Consider the following 22,945-nt stretch of genomic DNA (forward strand, 5'->3'; position numbering starts at 1 on the left):
GATCCTGTGTTGTTGTGTCCAAAGGATTGCTGTCCCTGCCTGAAGTGACTGCTGCTCCTTTCCCTTGCAGTGCTGGACATCAGCATGCTCTCCTCCCAGGACGTGGTGCGTATGCTGCTCTCCCTGCAGCCCTTCCTCCAGGATGCCATCCAGAAGAAGCGGACGGGGAGGACCTGGGAGAACATCCAGCACGTGCAGGGACCACTCACCTGGCAGCAGTTCCATAAGATGGCAGGACGGGGCACCTATGGTACCTACACTGGGGGCTGTGCCAAGTGCAGCTTCCTAGAAATGGSCACTTTGTTCTGCAGATGTGTTAGAAAGGGGCTCTTTGTACAGCTTGGGGTCAGGGAGGAAGCTTTAAAATGCCTCAAAAGGCATTTGTGATACCATGGTGGAGGTTCTGCCCCTCCAGGGAGCAGAAGCTGTGGGTGAGGCTCAGCATCCTCACTTGGATGTGGTAGAGACACAATGGGAGCAGAGGGAGCTGCTGAAATCAGCCACATCCTAGCAGGAACAGGGGCTGTGTGAGCTCTGTAAATCCATAAAAACTGGGAATGCTTTCTCCACGTGGGTTCCCATAGTTCTTAATGAGAAGTTTCTGTATCTCCTGGCTGTAAGTGACACTTGTGAAAAATGCAAATTACAAACCAGATTTTGTCAGTGCACTTTTGCAGAATAACSACTGACATTTCAATCTGTGTTTCTTGCCTGCGATTTATTTCAGCCTTAACCAGCGCAGTCTGGTTTAGGTTTTATCCTAGAGCTCCACCATGCTTTGCTCTATTTCCTCTCTATTGGTATTTGATAYATTGCTGCTTTCCTAAGGGCTGGGACAACTGGGGGAAACTCCAGTTCCTCTCTAAAATTCTTGTGCCCAACCAGAAGCACTTAAAATAATTTCTCCAGCATTTGTAACTTGAAGAGTTRGGATTTTCCAGTTGTTACTAGAGAATAACACCAGAATTCCCATGGAGTACAGAGCCGAGCTTTTGATGGAAAGTCAGTGAATTTTACTGGATGCTGACTTTTTAATAAAGTTGAATTATATTCTGCAGGAACTACWGGGTATATTTTAGCTTGACATTTTCAGCAATATTTCTTCTACTGAGGCAGTATTTGGGAGACTCCCTGTTACAATGGATAATAATCCTCTCTGTGGGGACAGCAGTGCTCAGAGCACATCCTATGGAGAGGGGAAGGAGGCAATTTTTACAATTATGATAACTTTGTGTAGTATTATATACCTGGGAATGGATTTCTCCAAGCATCGGTAATTTTGCACAACCAGRTGGAGCTGGATGAAGAGCAGTAAGGTCAGGTTTTGTGTTCCTGTTATTACTTGTGATTGAACAGGAACTCCTGAGCTGTGGTTATGGATATGGCAGAGGAAAACCAGGAGATGAAACCTTGGGAAGGGCAGTGTGTGTGCTTGGAGCACACTGGGAGATGTTTTATTGCAGCTTTCTAGGAAAGTTTAAGTGGTGCTTGGATCAGCTCCTTCCACTTTGGCTGACAACCTTGGTTATATGACATTTCTTAAGTATGATATAAATCTTCCCACTCCTTTATTAAAAATTTTTTCCAAGAAGAAAGGCTGGGAGCACATGGTTTATCARGCATGGCACACCCTCAATTACCATTTGCACTCCATATAAACCTGTAGGACACTCAGCACAGCAAGGGATGAGTGATTTCCAATATTCCTGTAAAAGAGCCCAACTTCCTGGGCCATCAGAGACCCACTGCAACTGAACCAGATATTTTAACATATTTTCTTTATTTGTTTTTTTTTCCCTGTGAAGGCTCTGAGGAATCCCCTGAGCCTCTCCCCATCCCRACGTTGCTGGTGGGCTATGACAAGGATTTCCTGACAATCTCTCCCTTCTCCCTGCCCTTCTGGGAGAGGCTCCTGCTGGACCCATACGGGGGCCATCGGGATGTCGCCTACATCGTGGTGTGTCCGGAAAACGAGGCCTTGCTCGACGGAGCCAAAACTTTCTTCAGGGACTTGAGTGCTGTATACGAGGTTGGAGAAACTTTCCTAATAATTCAGAAACTGAATTATTGCTTCTTAAGTCTCATTGCTGCTCTAGTGCATGTCCACTGGGATAAACCCATGGGCTTTAAAGTAACAATGATTTGAAGAAGGGGTTTGTTTCATTTTGAGGGCTTTCTGCCCTTCCAGAGTCCAGGAATGCTATCTGAGTGACACTGGGATGGATTCTCTGGGCGTTTTGGGGTGTTTGTTGTTGCCTGCTTTTCCCAGCTTCCACCCTGTGATTTCACAGTGGCAGCAGTGGCATTAACAGAGCTGCAGTCTCCCAGTGATGGCCCAACCTAGCCTAAAGAGCAAGGAGCACATTAAAGAAGCTGTTGTTTTCTCAGAATTGCTAGGCTGGGGATAAAAGCATTTATTTCTTTAGCATGTACTCCCCAGTATGTGAGATTCCTTTGTAACCTTGGTTTTGCTGTGAGTGAAGTTCAAGCTAACAGATAAATGAGGCCCTTTTTTAAAGATGTTTATTAAAGAAGAAATGTTAAAGAAGACATCAGCTGTGTGCCGGGAATGAAGGGTTTAGGTCACAAAGCAGTCTGCAGAACTTTCTGGGGTGGTTGGTGGCAGTTCAAAGTGTTTGTCCTTCTCTCCCCTTGCAGATGTGCAGGCTTGGGCAGCACAAGCCCATCTGCAAAGTGCTGCGGGACGGGATCATGCGGGTGGGCAAGAGCGTGGCGCAGAAGCTGACGGACGAGCTGGTGAGCGAGTGGTTCAGCCAGCCCTGGGGCTCCGAGGACTGTGACAATCATTCCAGGCTCAAGCTCTACGCGCAGGTCTGCCGCCATCACCTCGGTGAGTGACACCCTGAGCCCTGGGGCTGTCTCTGGGGACTGGGGGGGGCATTTGCAAAGCCACGGGGTGGGTTTTCTAAAGGTGCACACTGTCATCTGTTTAAAAATTAAGAAGGTATTACAAGGCTATCTCTTAATTTTTTAATGGTTCCATGGTAAATTTGCCTATTTCAGAAAGTTGTGTTGTTTGTCATTGTAGGGGTCATGTTAGAGATTCAAAAGCCAATTCTTACCCTTTTAGAAAATCAGTTTGGTAAAAGGTGTTTGTGTATCACAAAGATCACAGAATCACAGACTGCTTTGAGTTGGAAGGAACCATAAAACTCATCCCATTCCAGCCGCTGCYATGGGCAGGGATACCTTCCMCTGTCCCAAGGTRCTCCAAATCCCATCCAGCCCGCCTTGGACACTGCCAGGGATGGGCAGGTGTTCCACACAAGACTGAAGGTGTCCATGGGTCTGGTTCATTGCTGCTGGCATCTCATCCCAGCCGTGTGACAGAGCCCTGTCATGGTGCCCTCAAGTGTAAGGTGCATWTAGAGGAGAAGGGAGGCCACTGTGACTCTGCAAAGGCAATGAGTTAGCACAGGGGCAGAAGAGAAAGTGTTGGAGTCCTTGGTGACTGGGCCCTGACACTGCTGTGTGTGACCTTTGGAGCTGCATGACCCTGCAGGCTCCTCTGGACCTCATGCTGKCTTATTTCCCTCCTGAAAGAGCAAYACTTGTAAAAGATTAGCCTGGTTGTTTTTGTTATGGCACCCTGCCCTGTTTGTTCTGCATTACACCAACGTCAGGAGCACTTTGCTGAGGGAACATAGAGCCTGGGGGTGCAGAAGATCACATTTGCTGGGGTGGGATCAGCACACTGATCCTGGCTGAGTCCCTGGAGTCACMTGATTTCATCTGGGGAGAAACATGGTTGTTTCCTCCCAGAATGGCTCTAGAGTCACCATATATTATRTGTGTGTCTGAGAGCTGGGATCTTAGCATGAGACACGGGGATGATGGCAAGGGGAGGAATTATTACAATACTCCTGAAGTATCTYAGGCTTCCCTGCAGAAAGAGGCAGCATGTGCTCAGCCAGGTGAGGAACTGGGCTGCTCAGTTCACACCTGAGACATCTGGCAGGGCCAGCACTGGAAATTTCCCCAYTGGTGATTTACCACCTTGGAGAGCAAATAAATAATAAACATTCTTTTATCACTGTGGTATCTCACAGCAGAGATAACTACATTAAAGTTTGCTGTGATTGTAGCTCAGATATAAAAGACTCTCAGAGCTAACCTGTCAGATACTGCAGAGCTGAGCAGTGTGCAGGGCTGTTATTGCCACCCAGTCTGGCCGGAGATCACAACGTGTCAGTGCCAGCTTGGAATTACAAAGCCTTGCAAAGTCAGTCCTGGTTTTAAAGACAATTGAGTCATATCAGTTTGAACTGAAACCGCGAGGAATGGATTGCAAAGTAAACAATGGTCRTGGAGATTCCATTCTCTTAGCACTTGTATACTTTTAGAACATTGTAAAGTGCAGGGAGTGTTATCCGAGCTGCARGTTGATGCAGGTTCCTTTGATCTGGCATTAATCCCTCTTCCCATGCCATTCCAGCACCTTACTTGGCCACCCTGCAGCTGGACAGCAGCCTCCTGCTGCCCCCCAAGTACCAGTCGCCGGCTCCGAGCCAGCCGCAGGCAGCTCCCGGCAGCTCGGGCCCCGCTCCCTCCAGCTCCTCCTCGTGTGTCTCCGCCGCCGGGGCCCCCGCCACGGGCAGCTCCTTCAGCTCCACGCCCAGCGCGGGCACCACGAGCCTCCCAGCCGGGAGTGCCTCCTCCTCGGGCTCCTCGGTGCCACAGCTGTCCGCGTCCTCCGCCACGCCGGGCGCCAGCCAGATGGGCACCTCCTCCACGCCCGGCTTCAGCGGCAACGCGGGCTCGGGGCAGAGCAGCGGCGCTGCGGGAGGCACGGCCGAGCGCACCCAGGGCAGCACCGGCCCCGGGGTGGACACCGAGCCCGGCCCCAGCCTGCCCCAGCAGCAGCAGGAGGGACAGGAAGGGTAAGTGACGCGCTCACACGGCTCAAAGTGCTGCTCCCTAAGCCCCTGTCCTACACTCTGCCCCTTAGGGAAACCCTTCGAAGGGAGGCCCCTCTGACAAGTGCAGCACAGCYGAGCAGGTGCCACTGGAGCAGGGCCTGTTCCTGTTTGAAGCAGTCACTGATAAAGGGCAGCTGGAAAAACACCCCTCCCTGTTTCCATCRCAAGAATCCCAGCCTGACTGAGCTGCATGGATGTGGAGCTGCCTTAGGACCCTCCAGCTGGCCTGTCCATGCAGCACCAGGAGCACATGGGGTGTTTCAGGTGCTGTGCCACACCTGTGCCTTGGTACCCTGTGTAGCTGAGTGCCTCTTGCTCCATCACACCTGGGAACATTAACAGGTGCAAAATGCAAGCCATAGATTTTTTTCCCCCTAATTTTCTTGCATTGCAGGTGTTGTTTTGCAAGCAGGCACATGGTGGGGTCATGAGACATAATTGTAGTCCTGTTACTTTCAAATAAATTTGGGCAGCACAACGTTTTTTAAGACTTCATTATGAATAGCCATCCATCACATAAAAATTAAGAAAAGGTTTTTTAGCATCATAAGTAACTTCCTAGGGGAACATGTTTTTCATTACKCCATAATAATGCCTATTGCTGATAGTTCTGGTGTGTGTTACACRGAGAGGAAAAGCCCACATCCTGCTGTAGCTGGGCTTGTCCTTGAGACATCTGTTCCCTGATCTGTGCAAAACACCCTTGGAGCAGCTGCAGGGGCTTCTGACAGAGTCTGAGCTGCTTTGATCACTTGCAGATGTTGAGCCTCTCTCTCCTGGCTGAGGCATGGGAGGAGCATTTTGCCAAGTAAGAAATGCTCAGCCTGTAACCAGTGGAGCCCTCTCTGTACCTGAGCAGACTCCAGGCTCCATCAATTGCTTTGGCATTCCTAAATTCCTGYTCTCCCCATTCCACCTCTCCTGAAAGCAAACCCTAAACTGCACCAAAACCCAGAGATGCACCTACATGTACACACAGAGCTAACAGCAGGCAGCTTTTCCATATTCTTCAGCCATAATCTGGTCTGATCATGTTCATTGAGATGCTGTTAGATTCTGTGGTGTCTTTAATGCATAAATAACCCCATGTATCTCAGATTAGGAGCTGCTGTGAGCACAGCTCATCTCAATCCCTAGCCTCAYGGGTTGTAGTTTTGCTGCTGGCCATGAGAATTCCTGATGCTTCCCTTGGCCTGGCTCAGCCTGGCTCCAGCCCCAAGCAGTGCTCACCCCTGGCTCTGCCTTTCCCAGCGCGTCGGAGCGGGAGCGGATCGGGATCCCCACGGAGCCCGAGGCTGCGGACAGCAATGCCTACCCCCCGGCYGTGGTCATCTACATGGTGGACCCCTTCACCTACACTGCCGACGAGGAGTCTGCCTCCAGCAACTTCTGGCTCCTGAGCCTCATGAGATGCTACACAGAAATGTTGGACAACTTGCCTGAGAATATGAGGAATTCTTTCATTCTCCAGGTAATTCTGCCTTCCTCTGTATCCTCGCACTGAGCCCCTCTGTCACAGTGCACCTGTGACATGACACTCTGCTAAAGGAGAAAAATGGGAGTTAATATATAAAATGTAGGTGGYATTTACAAATTATTTTGTTGACAGTATGAGCCTGTATATTAAAAAACCCCWTGTGTTTGTTTTGATGAGGAAATTATTTAGAGCATCCACAGTATCCCTGCATCAAATCTGTCCCATGGTCTCTGCAATCCTATCTAATCCATGCTCCTGGAGAGGGACTTCAATTGAGTTGCCATTGCCAAAACTGGGCAGTGGTTCCTTTGATTCCTTTACATGTTGAGTTGTTTGCTGTTTATATTCCCCTGATTTATACTGTTTAATGCAAAAGAAGTACRTGAAACCAGACATCTAATGTATAATACAACTATTGTATTGTTATTATCTGCTTCTTAAAAATAATTTACCATGTAACTTGGCATATAATAACAGTTACTACTATGGAATTGCTGAAGAATTGAATTTGTGCAGCCAGAAGCAGCCCTTGGCCTCTTGCCCRGGCTGGCTGCATTTTGCCAGGCCCCCTCTGTCACAGAGGCTCAGCCTCAATGAATGTGGGGGGAATGGGAGGCCAGAGGACACAGGCAGAAACAGTGTGGGAAGGATTTCTGTGCACCTTGTTCTTGTCAGCTCACCTTGGCTCAAAAGTATTTAAAATAATTTWWAAAAAAATTGGAATTTCTTGGTGTGGCAAATYGGGCATGGAAAACATTTGTTGTTTTTGATAGTTTGGCCTCATTGTCTCCTGAAAGGATGGGGCAAATTGTCACCAAAATSCTTCAGGCTTGGGGATGAACTGAAAATCAGATCCACAACTTCATATCGTGGTGGGCTGCAGGCAATTGATTGATCCAGACCTGGAGACAGTAAAAGTGAAGCAGTCACTGATCCCACGGTGTCTGAAACAAGAATGGTGTAAGCTCTGCACTGCCATTGGATCTCAGGCTGTATCACACTGACCGCTGCTCTCTGTGCTGTTTGTTTTCACATTTACTGTTTGTTCCTCAAAATGCATTTTGCCAGTTGAAGTCAAAACAGCAATTTTCTCCAAGTCAAGGGAAACGTGATCCGGTTCCAGCACTGTATTCTCACAGCTGTACMCAGCATACACAGCATATACAACATGCAGTTACTTCTGAATAAATCAAACCCAAATGTTTGCAGCTTTATTACAATTCCTGTACAGAGGGGGAAGCCCTGCTCCTGAAATCCTTGGGTAAAGCTGGCTTTTAAAAACACACAGGCACATTTAGCAAGCAGAATGTGCTGCCAAAGTTCTGGTGGTTCAAGCAAGAATCATGAAGTTGTCAAAGTTTTGTGACACTTAGGTTTTATTACTACTTAAGTATTTGCTGAAAAAAAATCTGTTTGGGTATTGTAGTGTTGGCTACAATGTAAATGTTTTGTATTGACAGTTTCTGCTCCAAAGATCTCACTGTAAAAGGAGAGACACTTCCACAGCTACATGTAGGACTTGTATAAAAAAAACAGTAGATAAAAAATAATGAGGTTACAGGGATTTAATTCCAGTTTTAAAATGGAATCTGGATTTTTKTCATGGACTTTGTTTCTTTCTGAAGGAGTGTTGTGCCATTTCTCCTTTCTGTTCTCAGTGTGTAGTTGGATCTTAACCCCCAAACATCCCACAGGCAAATCTCCCTGTAGCTCTGGTTCTTGCTGGTTGAACATCTGAATCCTCGTGGGCTGCTTCCCATGACGTTGTGAAACAAAACTGAGCAGCCTCCAGTGGGTACTAAATTGAAAAGGAGAAACAACCAATCAATTCTTTGTAACAGAATCTTCATTGTGCCCTCTGCACCCTCTATAAGGATGACACCATAATGCCAATTCCTACGTGCCAGCAAACAATTCCTAATCCTGACCACGAGCCATGGAGCCAACCCTGCCTGAGCACAACGTTCAGGGATTGTGTGGTTCAGGTCACCTGCAAGTGAAGATGTTGGTCAGAAAAACACTCCTAAAAAAATTCAGGGTGTTTGAATACAGGTGTYTTGGGTTTTATGGATTAAAATTCACACTCTCATGGTGATGGAAGCAGCAGTTTTGTCCCAGGGAATGCAGCCCCTGGCTGCTGCAGCCACTCCTGCCAAGGGATCTGAAATTCAAATCATGGAGCATCCCAAAGAGTCCTGGGTGTTCAGTGATTGATGATTGTGTGGATGTGTATTGATATTCATGATCAGCTCCTGGAAGCCTCTCAGCCCTGTTTTCCTGTGTGTCTGAACCCCACAGATTGTGCCTTGCCAGTACATGCTGCAGACAATGAAGGATGAACAGGTTTTCTACATTCAGCACTTGAAGTCTCTGGCGTTCTCTGTGTACTGCCAGTGCAGGAGGCCCCTGCCCACACAGATCCACATCAARTCCCTCACGGGCTTCGGGCCAGCTGCCAGCATTGAGATGACCCTCAAAAATCCTGAGGTTGGTATTGGTGGCAAGAAAATCAAAGTCTGTTTTAAACTGTAACCACTTTCATCAAATATCAGAGAGAAAGAGTAAAGAAAATACTTGTTGCGGGATTTTTTTCAAGGTGGAGAAGACAGTGATGATACAAAGGGAAAAGGCAAGCTAATATGCAATAGAAAACAGTAAGAAAAATACCAGACTAACTTGCTTTCAAATATTTTAAGCTTCTGGTTCTGAGTCATAAAGTAAAAGTTTAAAGATTAGTGTGAAAGAAGAGAAAATGAACATCGTTACTTGGGATTCTGAGTAATTTTGTGGTTTCAGTTTSTAGTGCTCCAACCAGAATTTAAATCCAACCTTTATTTCCATTCACATATATATGCATATATATGAAATAAGTTCCTGTGCCTAATTGCAGATGTTATATTAATTCCCTGAGGTAATGGAGAAATTCCCCTCTTCGATGGGCTTATCTTTCATCTGTTTTGAAACTGTAAATATTAAAGCTCTGATTCTGGAATTTCATGGATTTCAAAGGAAGAATAATCCATCCTACTTTCTATGAATGTTTTGCATTTTTTTGAAAGATAACAATGAATATTTTATTTAGATCTAATGGACCAATGAAACACTTAAACACCTTAGCATAAAGAGCTGCTTGGGAGGGTTTAAAATCCTCCTTGCAAAATCACCATAACCCAAACCTGTTGGCATTTACCTACTGCATTTAATTAATCTCTATTTAATTATATTTTATATATTGCATTTGATGTGTTTGCTCTCGGTCTGCAYTGCAGACTCCCAAACTTTCCTGAAGAATTAAGAAAATGCCCTGACCATTTCTTTGTTAWGGAACATGCTTGGTGAGGCCCCTCCTGTTTGTTGTCCAGAGGGGAGCTCYAAGGCAAAGATGGATTTGGGGTGACCGTGTGGGAAGTGGCTTTGCAGAAGACCCAGAGGTGCTGCTGTTGGGCTGCCTCGGGAAGGTGCTGGCAGCACAGCCAGGGAGGTGCTTGTCCTCCTCCCTTCTGRGCTCCTCAAAGCAAGAAACTCACATGTACCAAAGCAAATCCAGCCAAGGGCCTGAAGATGATAAAGACACAGGAGGATCTGAGATCTGGGAGAGTTTAACTTCCTGCCTGTGYCAGAGACTGGCCCTTTCGTACCCTGGGTTACCTGGACATGAAATCTTTCAATGAGGTTTGGAGTGCATCAGCTTTAACTGTCAGCAGTGAATTGTCTGTAACCCCCTTTTCCCAGTCTCCTTCCTGACTAGGAATGCTTTGAATTTATTCATTGTTTCAGGCTTGCCTGTCTCTGTATTCACTGCCTGTGTGTGTGTGTTCCTGCTGTTCAGTAGTTTCTGATCTACCTGCTGATGGTTGTATTGTTGCAGAGGCCCAGCCCAATCCAGCTGTACTCACCTCCTTTCATCCTGGCCCCCATCAAAGACAAGCAGACAGAGCTGGGAGAGACATTTGGAGAGGCCAGTCAGAAATACAACGTGCTTTTCGTGGGGTACTGCCTGTCCCACGACCAGCGCTGGCTCCTGGCGTCCTGCACYGACCTGCACGGGGAGCTGCTGGAGACCTGCATTGTCAACATCGACCTGCCCAGCAGGTACTCACTGCCCAATTCTCCCATGSACCCACTGCACAGCCCCTTGCACATCCCTTCCATCCTCTTCCCTGCTCATAACATCATGTTGGTGTGACAGTGATTTCAGTTGGCACTTTTAGAATTTAGAACCTGCTAGGAAGAAGTGACGSAGTCACACTTGTTTTACAACTGTTGTGCTTACAAATCTTTCCTTGAGGAGCACCTGTTTGATGGCACTGCAGTTTGATGGCACTGCAGGAACAGTGCTGAAATGCAGACCCATAGTTTTCCTTATTTTTAGTAGTAAAAGCTAAGTTAGGGACTACCCAGAACCCCTGTAGAGGGTAAACAGTGGCATAATTATAGAGAATGGAATCATAATATTGTCCTTTATTCTCCTCTCACTCTTGTGTTCAATGCCTTCCCCTGCAGGTCAAGGAGAAGCAAGCTGTCTGCCCGGAAGATTGGGCTGCAGAAGCTCTGGGAGTGGTGCATTGGCATTGTCCAGATGACGTCCCTGCCCTGGAGAGTCGTCATCGGGCGCCTGGGCCGGCTGGGCCACGGGGAGCTGAAAGGTGTGGAACTGTCGGGGCTGCCACTGCCAGGGTGTGCAGTGTGGACAGGGACCCGGGGTGCAAGGCAAGGTGACTCAAAACTGATCAAAAGCCTTTAAAATGCCTTTAAAAAGGGTGATAATCACAGAACACAGAATTGTTTAGGTTGGAAAAGGCCTCTGAGCTCATAAAATCCAACCATTCCCCAGCMCTGCCGAGGCCAGCACTGATCCATGTCCCCAAGTGCCTCATCCACACARCTTYTGAACACTTCCAGGGATGGGGACTCAGCCATTCCTCACAACTTTGCATCACCTGCAGACTTGCTGAGGGGACACTCTGCCATCATGCAGTGACATTAGATGGGGTGAATTTGGCTTAACCTTYCCTAGTCCTGTCTCTGCTTCCCAGAACCACGACCTTACAGCATGATAAACATGCACCAAATTCTGTCACAGACAGGGTAAGCTGCTGTTGGACATAGTTTGATGGGGCAACAATAGAGGGGAAGCCAGATATCCAGACTTGCCAAGAGGGTCTTCTTAGTTTATAATCTGTTCCAGGGCTACTGAAGCCTTTTCTCTCCCTGTGTCCCCATCATTGTCTTGACACTGATGCTCACTTGACCAAGTGGATCTGAGTGTGAAGTACCTGGCAGAGAAATCACCAGGATCCTCCAAACTGGAATTTCCTGGGCCATGACAGCAGGGATTACAGGACAKCTGCCTGCAGTCCTATCCTGGCACTGAATTCCTGTATTGGTTTCCGCAAACCCTTTCCTTGTTTGTACCCTGGGTTTTACTCCCTCGTGTTGTGCAGGATTTGCAGTGTCCTTCCGAGGGAAGTCAAGGGCCTTGTCATGTGTTGGAAAATGTTCTGAACCAAGTTATCCTGACACAGGAATAGAGAGCACTCAATTGTGATTCCTCACCTTAAACATCACTAAACAAAAATATTTTGCAAAAAAAAGTAGTGAACAAAGGAAAGCCAACAGACTGCCATGGAATAAAACATTCCTCGAACACCCAGGCTGCAGGGTGCATGGGAGTCAGTCCTGGGGAGTTTGGCATTAGGGCAATGCCAARTGTTGGGAATGTTTTGCTGTTTGCMGGCGAGTGCTGGCTCTGTCAGCTCTGTCCTACCCCGGTGCTTTTCCCTTGCAGACTGGAGTATCCTGCTCGGGGAGTGCTCCCTGCAGACAATCAGCAAACAGCTGAAGGAGGTKTGCCGCATGTGCGGCATCTCCGCAGCAGATTCCCCCTCCATCCTCAGTGCCTGCCTCGTTGCCATGGAGCCACAGGGATCRTTCGTGGTGATGCCAGGTATGTTCTACCCTGCTATGGCAATGCCAGTGAAACTGTGCTTTTATCACATTTCATACTTAGGCATGATAATGGGATTTCTGTGGAGACCTGGACTAGGATGACTGTGTGCAGCAGAAAATAGGCTGAGCCAGCAGAATTCCCCAAAATGCCATGGAGAGAAGCTACATGGAGAGAGCAGGCTCTGGGGAAAGGTCACTGTAGGCCACTGTCAAACTGCTGATCTGCTCCAGTTCCCAGGGGCTGGAAGTGGCATCACAGGCATCCTCGTGCATGGAGGAATCTGCAGTGGGAATGAGTGGGAGCCTGTGGAAATGGGAATAAGAACAAGCCCACTTGCCATCTCACATGCTGAAGTTATTTAGAGTTCACTTACACGCAGCAATCCATGGGGTTAAGATGAAATAAAATTGAATGCTGAGATTCCCTTTGTTGTTTTACCTAAACATGTGCTTTTTAATGTATGCGATGACAAATCCTTAACATATCCTTAGAAGCCACTCTGGGGTTTTTTAAGTTTAGAAAGAAGASACTAATACACAGAGCAGAATTAATTGAGCTTGAAAATTACTTATCAAGTTGAATATTTTCAAAGCAGAGATTTTGTAACATGAGAAAACAGATGGCAAATGAGGTTTTCATGTCACAGCAAAACACAAAGGAAGATCCAAATCCTTAACAGAACCTCATTTTCCTTTAGATCCTCACACATAATTAGGTCAACAGCATGCAAAAATTAGGTTAAAATTGAAGGTGCTGGTTAAATACTGCCCAGAGAAAGTGTCTCTGCATTGACTRTTTGCACATTCCAAGTTAATTGTTGGTGATAATTGAGAATAGAGGAGGAGAAAGCAGCTTTATTGCTGTGTGGCTTTCGTTTGTGTTTGTGCTCATGTCGACCRAAGTGGGATGTATTTCATAATTATACAGAGATGTGTGTGAAAAATCAATTTAACTTGCTCATTTAACAAGTAAATATTTGATTAAGGGGTAGCAGAATGACAGGAGAGGTGGGGCTGGTGGTTTTGGTGTTGAGCTCTTGCAGCAATGTAATCTTTTGCAGATCAGGCCCTTTGAAGGTGTCTGTGAGTTTGCAGAGCAGCCGGGGTGGGCAGGGTGTCCCTGGACAGGGAGCAGGTGTTTGGGAGGTGTTGCAGTGACCTGGCACTGTCTCTGTCCCCACAGACGCGGTGACGATGGGCTCGGTGTTCGGGCGCAGCACGGCGCTGAACCTGCAGTCATCCCAGCTCAACACGCCCCAGGACGCCTCCTGCACACACATCCTGGTGTTCCCCACCTCTGCCACCATCCAGGTGGCTCCTGCAAACTACCCCAACGAGGATGGCTTCAGCCCCACCAACGGTGAGTCAGGGGAACCCCTCCTTTTGGGCCTTTCCAGGGCCAAAGCAGAGCTGAGCTGGGCAGGAATGAACCCCTGAGGGGGCTGGGGATTGCACAGACCCCAACCCACCCCAGCAAGGGAACCACACAGGGCTTTGGCTACAGCGTGTACTCTGTGCTTTCCCKGAGTGTTTTCAGTCACACTGGTTTATTCCCCAGTGCAGCGAGTGACCCAGACTAGAACACACTTTGTCCTTTGTCCTGTTGTGACTTGGCCAGGCCAGCCTGTGTTTTGGAGGCACTTCACAAGTTTTGATGTCCCTGTAAAGTAGGGAAAATATCCCAACCTGAGATTTCCTGATGCCTCCAGAGTGGTTTGACACTGAACCTGCAGTTTGAGTCAGCAACTTTGGTTAATGCTTTATATTATTAAAAAGCATTTTCCTGCTTTGTCCCAATCCCTTTAAATGGTGGCAAAGCAATTTAAACCCAAGAGTACCTGCACACACGTACAGTGGCTGTCTTAACGAGGTTGGRGTCGAGGAAGGCAAGGCCACTGCTTTAAAGGCTTTGATCTGTCCCTCCTGGAATGTCCAAGGGCCTCTGAAGGGAAGCTGCCCCTCTCAATCCCTGTGCCAGGAGGCCCCGGGATCCCTCCCGAGCACGACAAACATTAACCTGTGTTAACCTGCCCCTTGGTGCTGCAGATGTTAATTACAGTCAGGTACAAGAATGGCCTTTTCCAAAATGGTGTTAAATTTAATTTTCTTAACTCTGCTCTACTTAATGATTAAGCTGCTTCCTATGCCATTAGCCAGCTCATTTCTGCTCTGGGGGCCAAGCAGAGCATGACATTAGCTCTGGTTTGTTTACTGAGACTGTAGGACACAAGTTAATAAACTTCAGTTAAATCATTGCTCCAGCAAGCCAGAGGTTCTCTTTGGGAGATGAAGGAAAACAACCACCTGCCTGTTTCAATACTTCAGGTGAAATTGGTTCAGGACACACATCCTTTTCCATTTCATACAGAGTAAATTCCTCTTTCTCAAGAGCAGTTGTTACTTATTACATGTAGGATGCAAGACCTCTATTTAGGGCTTTTGTTGCAGTACAAATTTGGCTGCAGTTCTAATTAATGCATTTAATTCAGACAGCTCCCACTGTCCTGTCTACCCACTGAAATGTACTTTAAATGTCATTATACTTCTATTTCTTGCCTGCTGAGAAATCTGGGTGAGAAAAACCCCCTCTAAACCATATTGTGATGGTTGTCATTGTTGGCTCTGTGTTGATGGTACCTTACCCTTCCCTGACATAACTTACCCAGGGTATTGTAACCTGTGTGCAGATGGTGAGTAGTGGAATGCACAGGCAAACACATTTCCCTGTATCTTTAGCCCTCCCCACATATTAACATAAACCAAATCAATGCATCCAGTTATACAAACGAGCTGTGGAATTGCTGAGGTGCAGGTGGGATATGAGAGGCTGTGTTGTTGGGGATCCTGGGGCAGTGTGTGAAAGGATCACGAGTCCATGGCTGTTGGTGGGGCTGTGGTGCCCTGATGGATTCCAGGGGCAGTTTCCCTGCAGCTGCCAGGGCTGTTCCCTGAGTTCAGAGTTGTGTGGAGCTCTGGGAGCCCGAGGAGCAGTGGCTGTGGTGGTAGCACATGGAGCTGTGTGTGATGATTCCAAGTGTTTTGTTAAGGCTCTCTGTGACCAGAGAGGTGTTGGTTCTTCTGTTACAAAGTTCAGTCTGGATTTTATGKAGCTGCTACAACAGGAATTCTGTTCACTCTGCAGCCATTGCTAAAATTCATTATTGCAATAKTTGCCTGCCAACTTTCCCTTTCAAGTCTCTGTGGTTGCAGTCAAGAGTTCTAAGGGGGATTAAACAGTAAAGTGTTTATCTCTGCTTTTGTCTATCTTGGGAGTAKGTAAAAGAAAAARGGCAATGATAATAAATTAAAGGTAAGGGTAATAAATTACAAACATTTCTTGGAGAAGAAAGAGTACAGCACATTGGAAATTATTTTYCTTTCTTTTTCTTTTCAGATGACATGTTTGATCTCCCATTCCCAGATGACATGGACAATGACATTAGAATTTTGATAACAGGGAATCTTCACTCTTCACCAAATTCCTCCCCAGTTCCTTCCCCTGGATCACCATCTGGCACTGGAGTGGGATCACACTATCATCACAGTAGGGTAAGGCTGCAGCACAGTAGGGTACACACTGCTTAAAATAAAACACAAAGACCCAAATCCTCCAGCAAAMTCTTCTTTTCCTGTAGATTCTCACAAAAGCAAGGAAAACTGAGGTTAAAATTGAAGGTTAAATACTCCTGGAGAAAGTATCTCTGCACTGTTTGCACCTTCCARGTTAATTGGTAGATAATTGAGAGGGAGAGAGGAGGAGAAGAGAGAAGCTTTATTGTTGCATGACACAGCCACAGTACAGATTTAATCTGTGCTCATCCATTCTTTCCTGGAAAATCCTACCAAATGTCCCTGGCACAAAATGCCAGGTCTTTGAGAGAAAGCTGTGACAGCCCTGTGGATTTCAGGGGAGGCAGGAGGGAGAGAATTCTCCCAGTGATGAAACCCTGCCCGTGGAAAATCCGCAGGTGCTGGATGGTTATGCAAATGTTGTTTTCTTAGGAATATTCAGCCCAGAGTACACAGCGCTTGGGAGTTATTTTTGTTTGAAGTGGCTTTTATAAAGTCAGTTCCAACATCAGTGATTGCTTAAAATGCAAATTATTTTTGGTAATTCAAGTTACTTTTTTGAATTGGCATASCTTGGATCAGGTTTGATGGAGCTCTTTCACTCCTACATTTAATCATGTAAGACTGAGCTGTTCTCTTAAAATGGTYTCCATCACAATTAGGTAAAAGTTTACTGCTTCATAATTTCCTGTGAAGTTTTGTTCTAAAAGTAGTAACTTTAAAGCAGTAGCATGTTAATTCTTTACTAAATAATACAGTATTTTATTAGAGAAACAGGGTAACTTCTATACCTTTTTTGATATGCCAGTGAGATGCCTTGAGATCAGAATTCTCACTCCTGAGCATGACTAAGTGGTGGTAGTTTCACCCCTGGAAGGAGAAAGTCCTGCCTGTATTTTCCTTGCAACCTCTGCCAAGATGCCTCAGTGGCAGCATTAATACAGTCAGTGAGGGAGAAATGCCTCCTGCCTCAGCCACAGGAATGYGAATTCTGTGTTTTGTGAGCTCAGTCCACAACCACCTTGTGTTGATTGTGCAACTCTCCCATCAAAGGCTCGATAACAGCACCCTGCTGTCCCAGCCATTCCAAACTGCTGTGTGGGCAAATGGAAACTCCTAAATTCTGCTGCCAAACCCTACACCATAAATCACAGCTCCTCACTGTCTCACTTCAGTTCATTCAGCAATCCCTGTTGTGTCCCACTTGGATGCAGAGCTTGCTGTCAGTGGAGCTGCATCCATTGGGAGCAGCCCTGGGAGCTCCATGGCCTGAGCCCGGAGCCCTGGACAAGCCCCTTACAGCTGAGGCTGAGTAATTCCCATGAACCATTAAGCCAGGCCTGGTAATTGCAGTGTAATGTTTGGCTTTAGCAGGGCAGCAGTGTGTGATCATCCCCCCGTGGGCCCGGGGTCAGGGCAGTAATTGATGGCTGGGCACGGYCCCGTGTGCCAGCTCTGAGGGCCACCTGCTCCAGGCCTTTTCCCTGCCTTGGATTCCTGTCCAGACCCACTGCAGGGGACTGGCAGGAGGGGTTTGTCATTGAGCTGCTTTCTGGGCAGTGGAATCGTTCTTTTTGTTTAATCCATGAACATTTATGGATGGAGTGAACTGCTCTCCCAGCTCTTTGGGAATCTGAAACGTAATCCTGGAGAAGAGAGGAAAAGGGCAAGGCCTGGGTAACTTTGAGATTCCTGACTGACTGAAGGATGGCACATTTGTCACAGGACAGTAATGAGCAAAGTCACTGCTCCAGGAGTGGGCTGTACTGACAGCCCCTCAGAGCTGCCTTTTCCCTCTCTTGCAGAGCCAAGGGGAACGTCTCCTGTCCAGAGAAGCCCCGGAAGAGCTGAAGCAGCAGCCTCTGGCTCTGGGATACTTCGTGTCGACTGCCAAAGCAGAGAACCTCCCGCAGTGGTTCTGGTCCTCCTGTCCTCAGGCACAGAACCAGTGTCCCCTCTTCCTGAAGGTCTGTCATGCTCCACATGGAGCAATCACTATCCATTGCTATTTCCATGTCTGTAAAAGCTGCACATTGGAGTCTGTGGTGTCAGAGTGAACCTGAGACCTCCCACCCACAACTGCACAACTCCAGTGGGTTTATTCAAAAAATGTAACCGTTAATTTAGAAATACATGTGGTCACGGGGGGTTCAACACAGAATTAATGACTTCACACACTGTTCTGAGGTGATTCAGAATGGATCTGTTTCCTGGGAATCTTTAGCAGTACCTGCTGTGTGAAAAGTTAATTTCTGCTCTTTCCCTCTGCACAGGCCTCTCTCCATCACCACATCTCTGTAGCGCAGACAGATGAGCTTCTACCTGCCAGAAATTCTCAGCGAGTTCCTCACCCCCTCGACTCTAAAACTACATCAGATGTCTTGAGGTAACACCCTTTGGGTTTTCATTTTTGCCTTAAACCTTTGGTGTCTGAGTTCAGAGGTTTTCAACCTAACACAATTTGTTTTAGCAGTAGTTTTTAGCCCTGCTGTGCCCTGTGTGTGTCTGAGGGCATCTCCTCCTCTAGCTGCCAGAGCAGGGCTTTGAGGGGGAATTCTGTGGGTTTCCCACTGCTCTGCACAACAATGCCAAGGAAACTCAGAACAGCTCAGCCTTGCCAGGGGGACACCTTGGTTTGCCTGCCCCAGAYTGCTCTGTTCACCTGGGGTCTGATCTGCCACTATGGTCTTTACTCACCAAACTGAATGGATTTATAGGAGATAAAAGCACTCCTTGATACCACTGTGCTGGGAATTGGGATATAAAGGAGACATTGTTCCTGAATTCATGCAGGGTGTTTGTGGTATTGTTGGGGATAATGTGAGGCCTGTTTGGCTGCACCTGAACACAGATGTGTGTGATGAGAGCACACAGTGTGGGACACCCCAGYGAACAAACAGCACCAGCAGGGAACAGGAATGGCTCACTAAAGAACGTGCGGGAGTATTTTTCTAGAAGATCTGAATTTGTGTCCTCTTGGAGGACTGGGCTGTCACAGGTGTCTCAGGTGTTGAGTAAAAGGAGGCTGCAGTGCACAAGGGAAGGATGAGATGCAACAGATGGGAGTTACAAGTTGAGAAATTCCAGTTAGACACAGGATCACAGGACAGTGTGATCAAATACTGGCACAGGGTGCCCAGAGGTGTTCAATCCCCAAGGCTGTGACAGCAGTGCCATTTGAAGCACTGTGAGCCCAGAATCTCTGGGTACTGGGGAGGGCCTTCATGCCAATAGTTGAGAGAGAGCAAAGCTAAACCCTCTGCTCTYCAGGGGGGTTCCTGCCGTGCCCCCACACAGCAGCCCTGTCAGGAGATGCTGCCAGCAGAGCTGCCCAGGCAGGCAGTGACGTGTGTCCCTTGTGTGCAGGTTTGTGCTGGAGCAGTACAACGCCCTGTCCTGGCTGACGTGTAACCCGGCCACGCAGGACCGCAGCTCCTGCCTGCCCGTGCACTTCGTGGTGCTCACCCAGCTCTACAACGCCATCATGAACATCCTGTAGGACACACACAAGCACTTCTTCTTCTGGCTGCTTCTCCCCTCCACCTGGGAACGTGCCACAACCCGCAAAGAGCTCGGTTTTGCTTCTCTTCAGACCAGTCCTGTGCTGTGCTTCTGTTCCTCCGAAAGCACATGTGAATTCTGCAGTGTTCAAAACTAAACTACCCATTAACATCTCTGGCAGCTTCAGTCCAAAATCTGGGAACATCCAAGAACAGTGAACACAGAGTAACCTCAAGCCAGTGTTAGTTTGGTGGCTCAGTAACTACTGGTCAGTGTGATTATTTTTTTTAATATTTTATTTTTTTAAGGAAGACTACAGGATCTTTTTGCATTAGGAACTGATAAAGACCCACGAGCAGTGTCAGCCCTGCGAGTAAAACCCACCTTGTAGTGACCAGTTTGAGTGTTTCGTTGTCTGATCGTCGTAAACCGGGACTTTGCAGGAGGAAAAAACCACAAACACAAAACCACACAGTTGTAGTCTCATATAAATATTGGAGTTTTCTGTCTACCTGGAGTTCCTGTCAGAGTGGATTGGGATGAATGCATGCATTTGTTACCTGTCCATGTAGATATGAATGGTCTGGAGATACTTTATTTATTTTTAGGTTTGGGGAGGGGAGGGATTAAATTATAAAGGACCAGGAACAGTAGAAATACCTTAAAAATCCAGCTCCGTTCCACTGTAGGGTTATTTATCTACAGACCTCTCACTCTTCTGACCTGGAAATCAAAAGTGAAGCTCATAACAATCAAAGTCTGGGAAGGGAAGYGTGTTCTGGTAAGGCTATCTTGTATTTTAAGGAATTCTCCCCTGTGTTTAGCCTGGTGAAAGCAAGGAATGGCCAGTGTTTAATGAAGGATAACACTACCTAAGGGAGAAGAGTGAGAGGGAGGTAGGGAGGAAAAATACTTTAAAGCCCAATGTCAGGGCAAGTGCAAAGTGGTAAATTAATCTATTGTAGAGCTATGATTGAGATATATTTCCAGTAAATTTAGTGATGCTAGAAAAGTATTTACTGAAAGCCAAGTCGCCCTTTAATTCTGGGCAGACTCGTCCATGTACATATCCAAAAATATGGTTTTTGTTTACACTAAATCAGTCACAAATCTGGTGTATTTTTTCTGACTATAGGAATATTATTTCAAAGAAATAATTTTTAAAAATTATATCATGAAATTAGTACTTGAAGTTACACCACTGTGGTGGCTAAGTTACTTTGTTTAGTGAAATGATCGCCATTGGGAAAGTTAATGGCTAATTGAAGTATTTTTATGACTCCTTCATTCCAGGCTCCAAGGGGTTCCTATTGCAGCCCCATTCCCTCATTTCTGGGGGTGCACTGGGCAGCAGGAGGGGCCGGGGTCGGGCACTTGGATTGGGCTGGGTGACCCTTCCCCTGGCTGGGGAGAAAAACTACCAAGTTTAGAGTTCTTCCAAAAGACTTTCATGTTCTGGTTAAAAAAAATGAAATTCTATGATTTTAAAAAGTATTTTTCTTGAGATAATGTAACATTTAAAACAAATTATATAAAATAATAAAAGAAAAAAAAAAAAGAATTGCTTGTGTAATGAGAAGGTGAAGGCAGGGGAGGAACCTGTAAATGGATTATTTCCTTCCCTGCTCCACCCCTCCGTGTGGGTGTCCTCTTTGCAATGTATAGGTAAAAAAAAATCTGATATCRAACCATTTGTATCTAATGTGTACAGTGTAAAATTGACTTTAAAAATATTGCAGTACTATTTTTTCTTAATCAGAAAAGAAAATTCTCAAGGCCTTTTGAAGAGCATAAAAAGATGAAGATTGTAAACTTGTATAAAAAAATTTAACTTGGGGAGGAAAAAAATGTAAAGTAGACATTTGTAATCTTTTACCATTTGGGGGTTATTTGTTCCCAGGATTCATCTGAACTTTGGATTATTATTTTGCTTATTGTTTTTAATGGGCCGTTTTTATCCAGGGGTGTTTCTTCCCCACAAACCTGGTTCTAAGCAAAAATTAGAAATTAAAAAAAAAGGGCAGCAAGGAGTAGTTTTCATCTGGTGTCTTTTATTTAATTTTTTTAAGTTAAGAGAAGCTGGTGACATATTTATACGTTTTTGTGCAAAATAAATGAATGGCAATAGATTTTAAAGAAAAATCTTATGTACTTCAGTGTGAAAAGTTCTGTATAATATTTCCCTTAAATATGCATTATTTTACTTGTGAGTTTTTTACTGAATTAATCTGAAATGTACAAGCCCTGRCTTTCCTACAGAGTGAAGAAAGTTATTTTATTTTTTTTTTATTTCTAACTTTGGAAAATCACGCCTAAATCAGAATTATTATTACAGTTGTTTGAGCTAAAGGGAGTGGGAGGGTGGGGAATGTCCAGCATGCTTGTATGTATATTTCAGAACCTTTTTTAAATGTAAAAGCTGTACATTTCTGGGGAGTTCTGAATTTCTTTTTGTTTTCTTTTTTTTTTTTTTTCTCTGAGCATTTTGCAGTGAGCTTCTTTTATATATAGCCGACAATTTGAAAGAAAACAAAAAAAAAAATGTGAAGTTCATTTTAAATCTACAGTATATCGCTGGTACAATACACTAAAAAAGACTTTGATAAAAAGAAACAATAATAATAAAAGACCTCCATTTTAAATGTCATTCATATATACCTTGTGGATGAGAGCTATATACTTTTACACACTTTTTTAGATGAATAAATTATTGAATTACTGAAACTGGTGCTGGAGTTTTATTCTTGTCTTGAACTCGGAGCTTTGGGCGTTGCCAKGGAAGGAAGGGTTGCCTTGCAAAGTTTCAAACTTTGTTTCAAAGCATGGCTGTTGGGAGGGGAAATTTGGTGTCACTGATGCCAAGGATGGAAGATCCTGCCAGAGGTGTGGGCGGGAGCAGCCTGGGGTAATCCCGTGCTCCAGGAGCAGTGGCTGCTTTCCACAGGCAACTCCAAACGCAGGAGCTCCACGAGGATGGATGAACTTGTCCGTGTGCAGCAGGTGAGTGTCCAGCAGGAGCTGCACAGGGACAGGGACAGGGACARGGTGAGCCAGCCCTGGATGAGGAGAGGCAGTGTGGAACCAGAGCCACTGAGCCAGGATTGCCAGAGGAGCTGCACTCGCTGACCCTGGGTCCCTCCAGCTCRGGACACTCTGGCATTCTGTGCTGACTGTACCTCTGTGGCAGGGCTGGCTTGGGCTGCTGCACCCCAAGAGATCTCTACACAGTGACACACTCTGGCCTTGGCAATGCTGTGCCAAAATGACGTTAAATGACAGCTGTGCCACCCTGGGGTGTTGGGGGCGGGGGAGAGAGCCAGCTGTGCCATCCCATGATTGGGTGGGTTGGAGCCATCCTGGGATGTGGGGGTTGGATCCAGCTGTGCCGTCCCGGGATGTGGGGAGGGATCCAGCTGTGCCATCCCGGGATGTGGGGGTTGGATCCAGCTGTGCCGTCCCGGGATGTGGGGAGGGATCCAGCTGTGCCATCCCGGGATGTGGGGAGGGA

At 46.4% G+C, this 22,945-nt stretch overlaps 1 protein-coding gene across 1 annotated transcript in view; it reads left to right on the top strand.

Moving 5' to 3' along the window:
* The window catches only part of MED13L (mediator complex subunit 13L), a 170,822-nt gene extending 148,662 nt beyond the window's left edge, over window positions 1-22,160 (top strand). The window contains exons 18-31 of the mRNA XM_057377446.1: window positions 71-250; window positions 1,806-2,029; window positions 2,659-2,851; window positions 4,457-4,901; window positions 6,192-6,411; window positions 8,716-8,904; window positions 10,286-10,509; window positions 10,921-11,063; window positions 12,206-12,364; window positions 13,550-13,726; window positions 15,761-15,915; window positions 17,742-17,903; window positions 18,210-18,322; window positions 19,303-22,160. Coding sequence (XP_057233429.1) covers window positions 71-250; window positions 1,806-2,029; window positions 2,659-2,851; window positions 4,457-4,901; window positions 6,192-6,411; window positions 8,716-8,904; window positions 10,286-10,509; window positions 10,921-11,063; window positions 12,206-12,364; window positions 13,550-13,726; window positions 15,761-15,915; window positions 17,742-17,903; window positions 18,210-18,322; window positions 19,303-19,435 — 2,717 coding nt within the window. The 3' untranslated portion in view covers window positions 19,436-22,160. The remainder of the gene's footprint in view (window positions 1-70; window positions 251-1,805; window positions 2,030-2,658; window positions 2,852-4,456; window positions 4,902-6,191; window positions 6,412-8,715; window positions 8,905-10,285; window positions 10,510-10,920; window positions 11,064-12,205; window positions 12,365-13,549; window positions 13,727-15,760; window positions 15,916-17,741; window positions 17,904-18,209; window positions 18,323-19,302) is intronic.
* Window positions 22,161-22,945: the final 785 nt, after the last annotated feature.

Source organism: Malurus melanocephalus, unplaced genomic scaffold (genome assembly GCF_030028575.1).
Source record: "Malurus melanocephalus ecotype Western Australia unplaced genomic scaffold, MMel_1.1 scaffold_316, whole genome shotgun sequence".
Taxonomy (NCBI): domain Eukaryota; kingdom Metazoa; phylum Chordata; class Aves; order Passeriformes; family Maluridae; genus Malurus; species Malurus melanocephalus.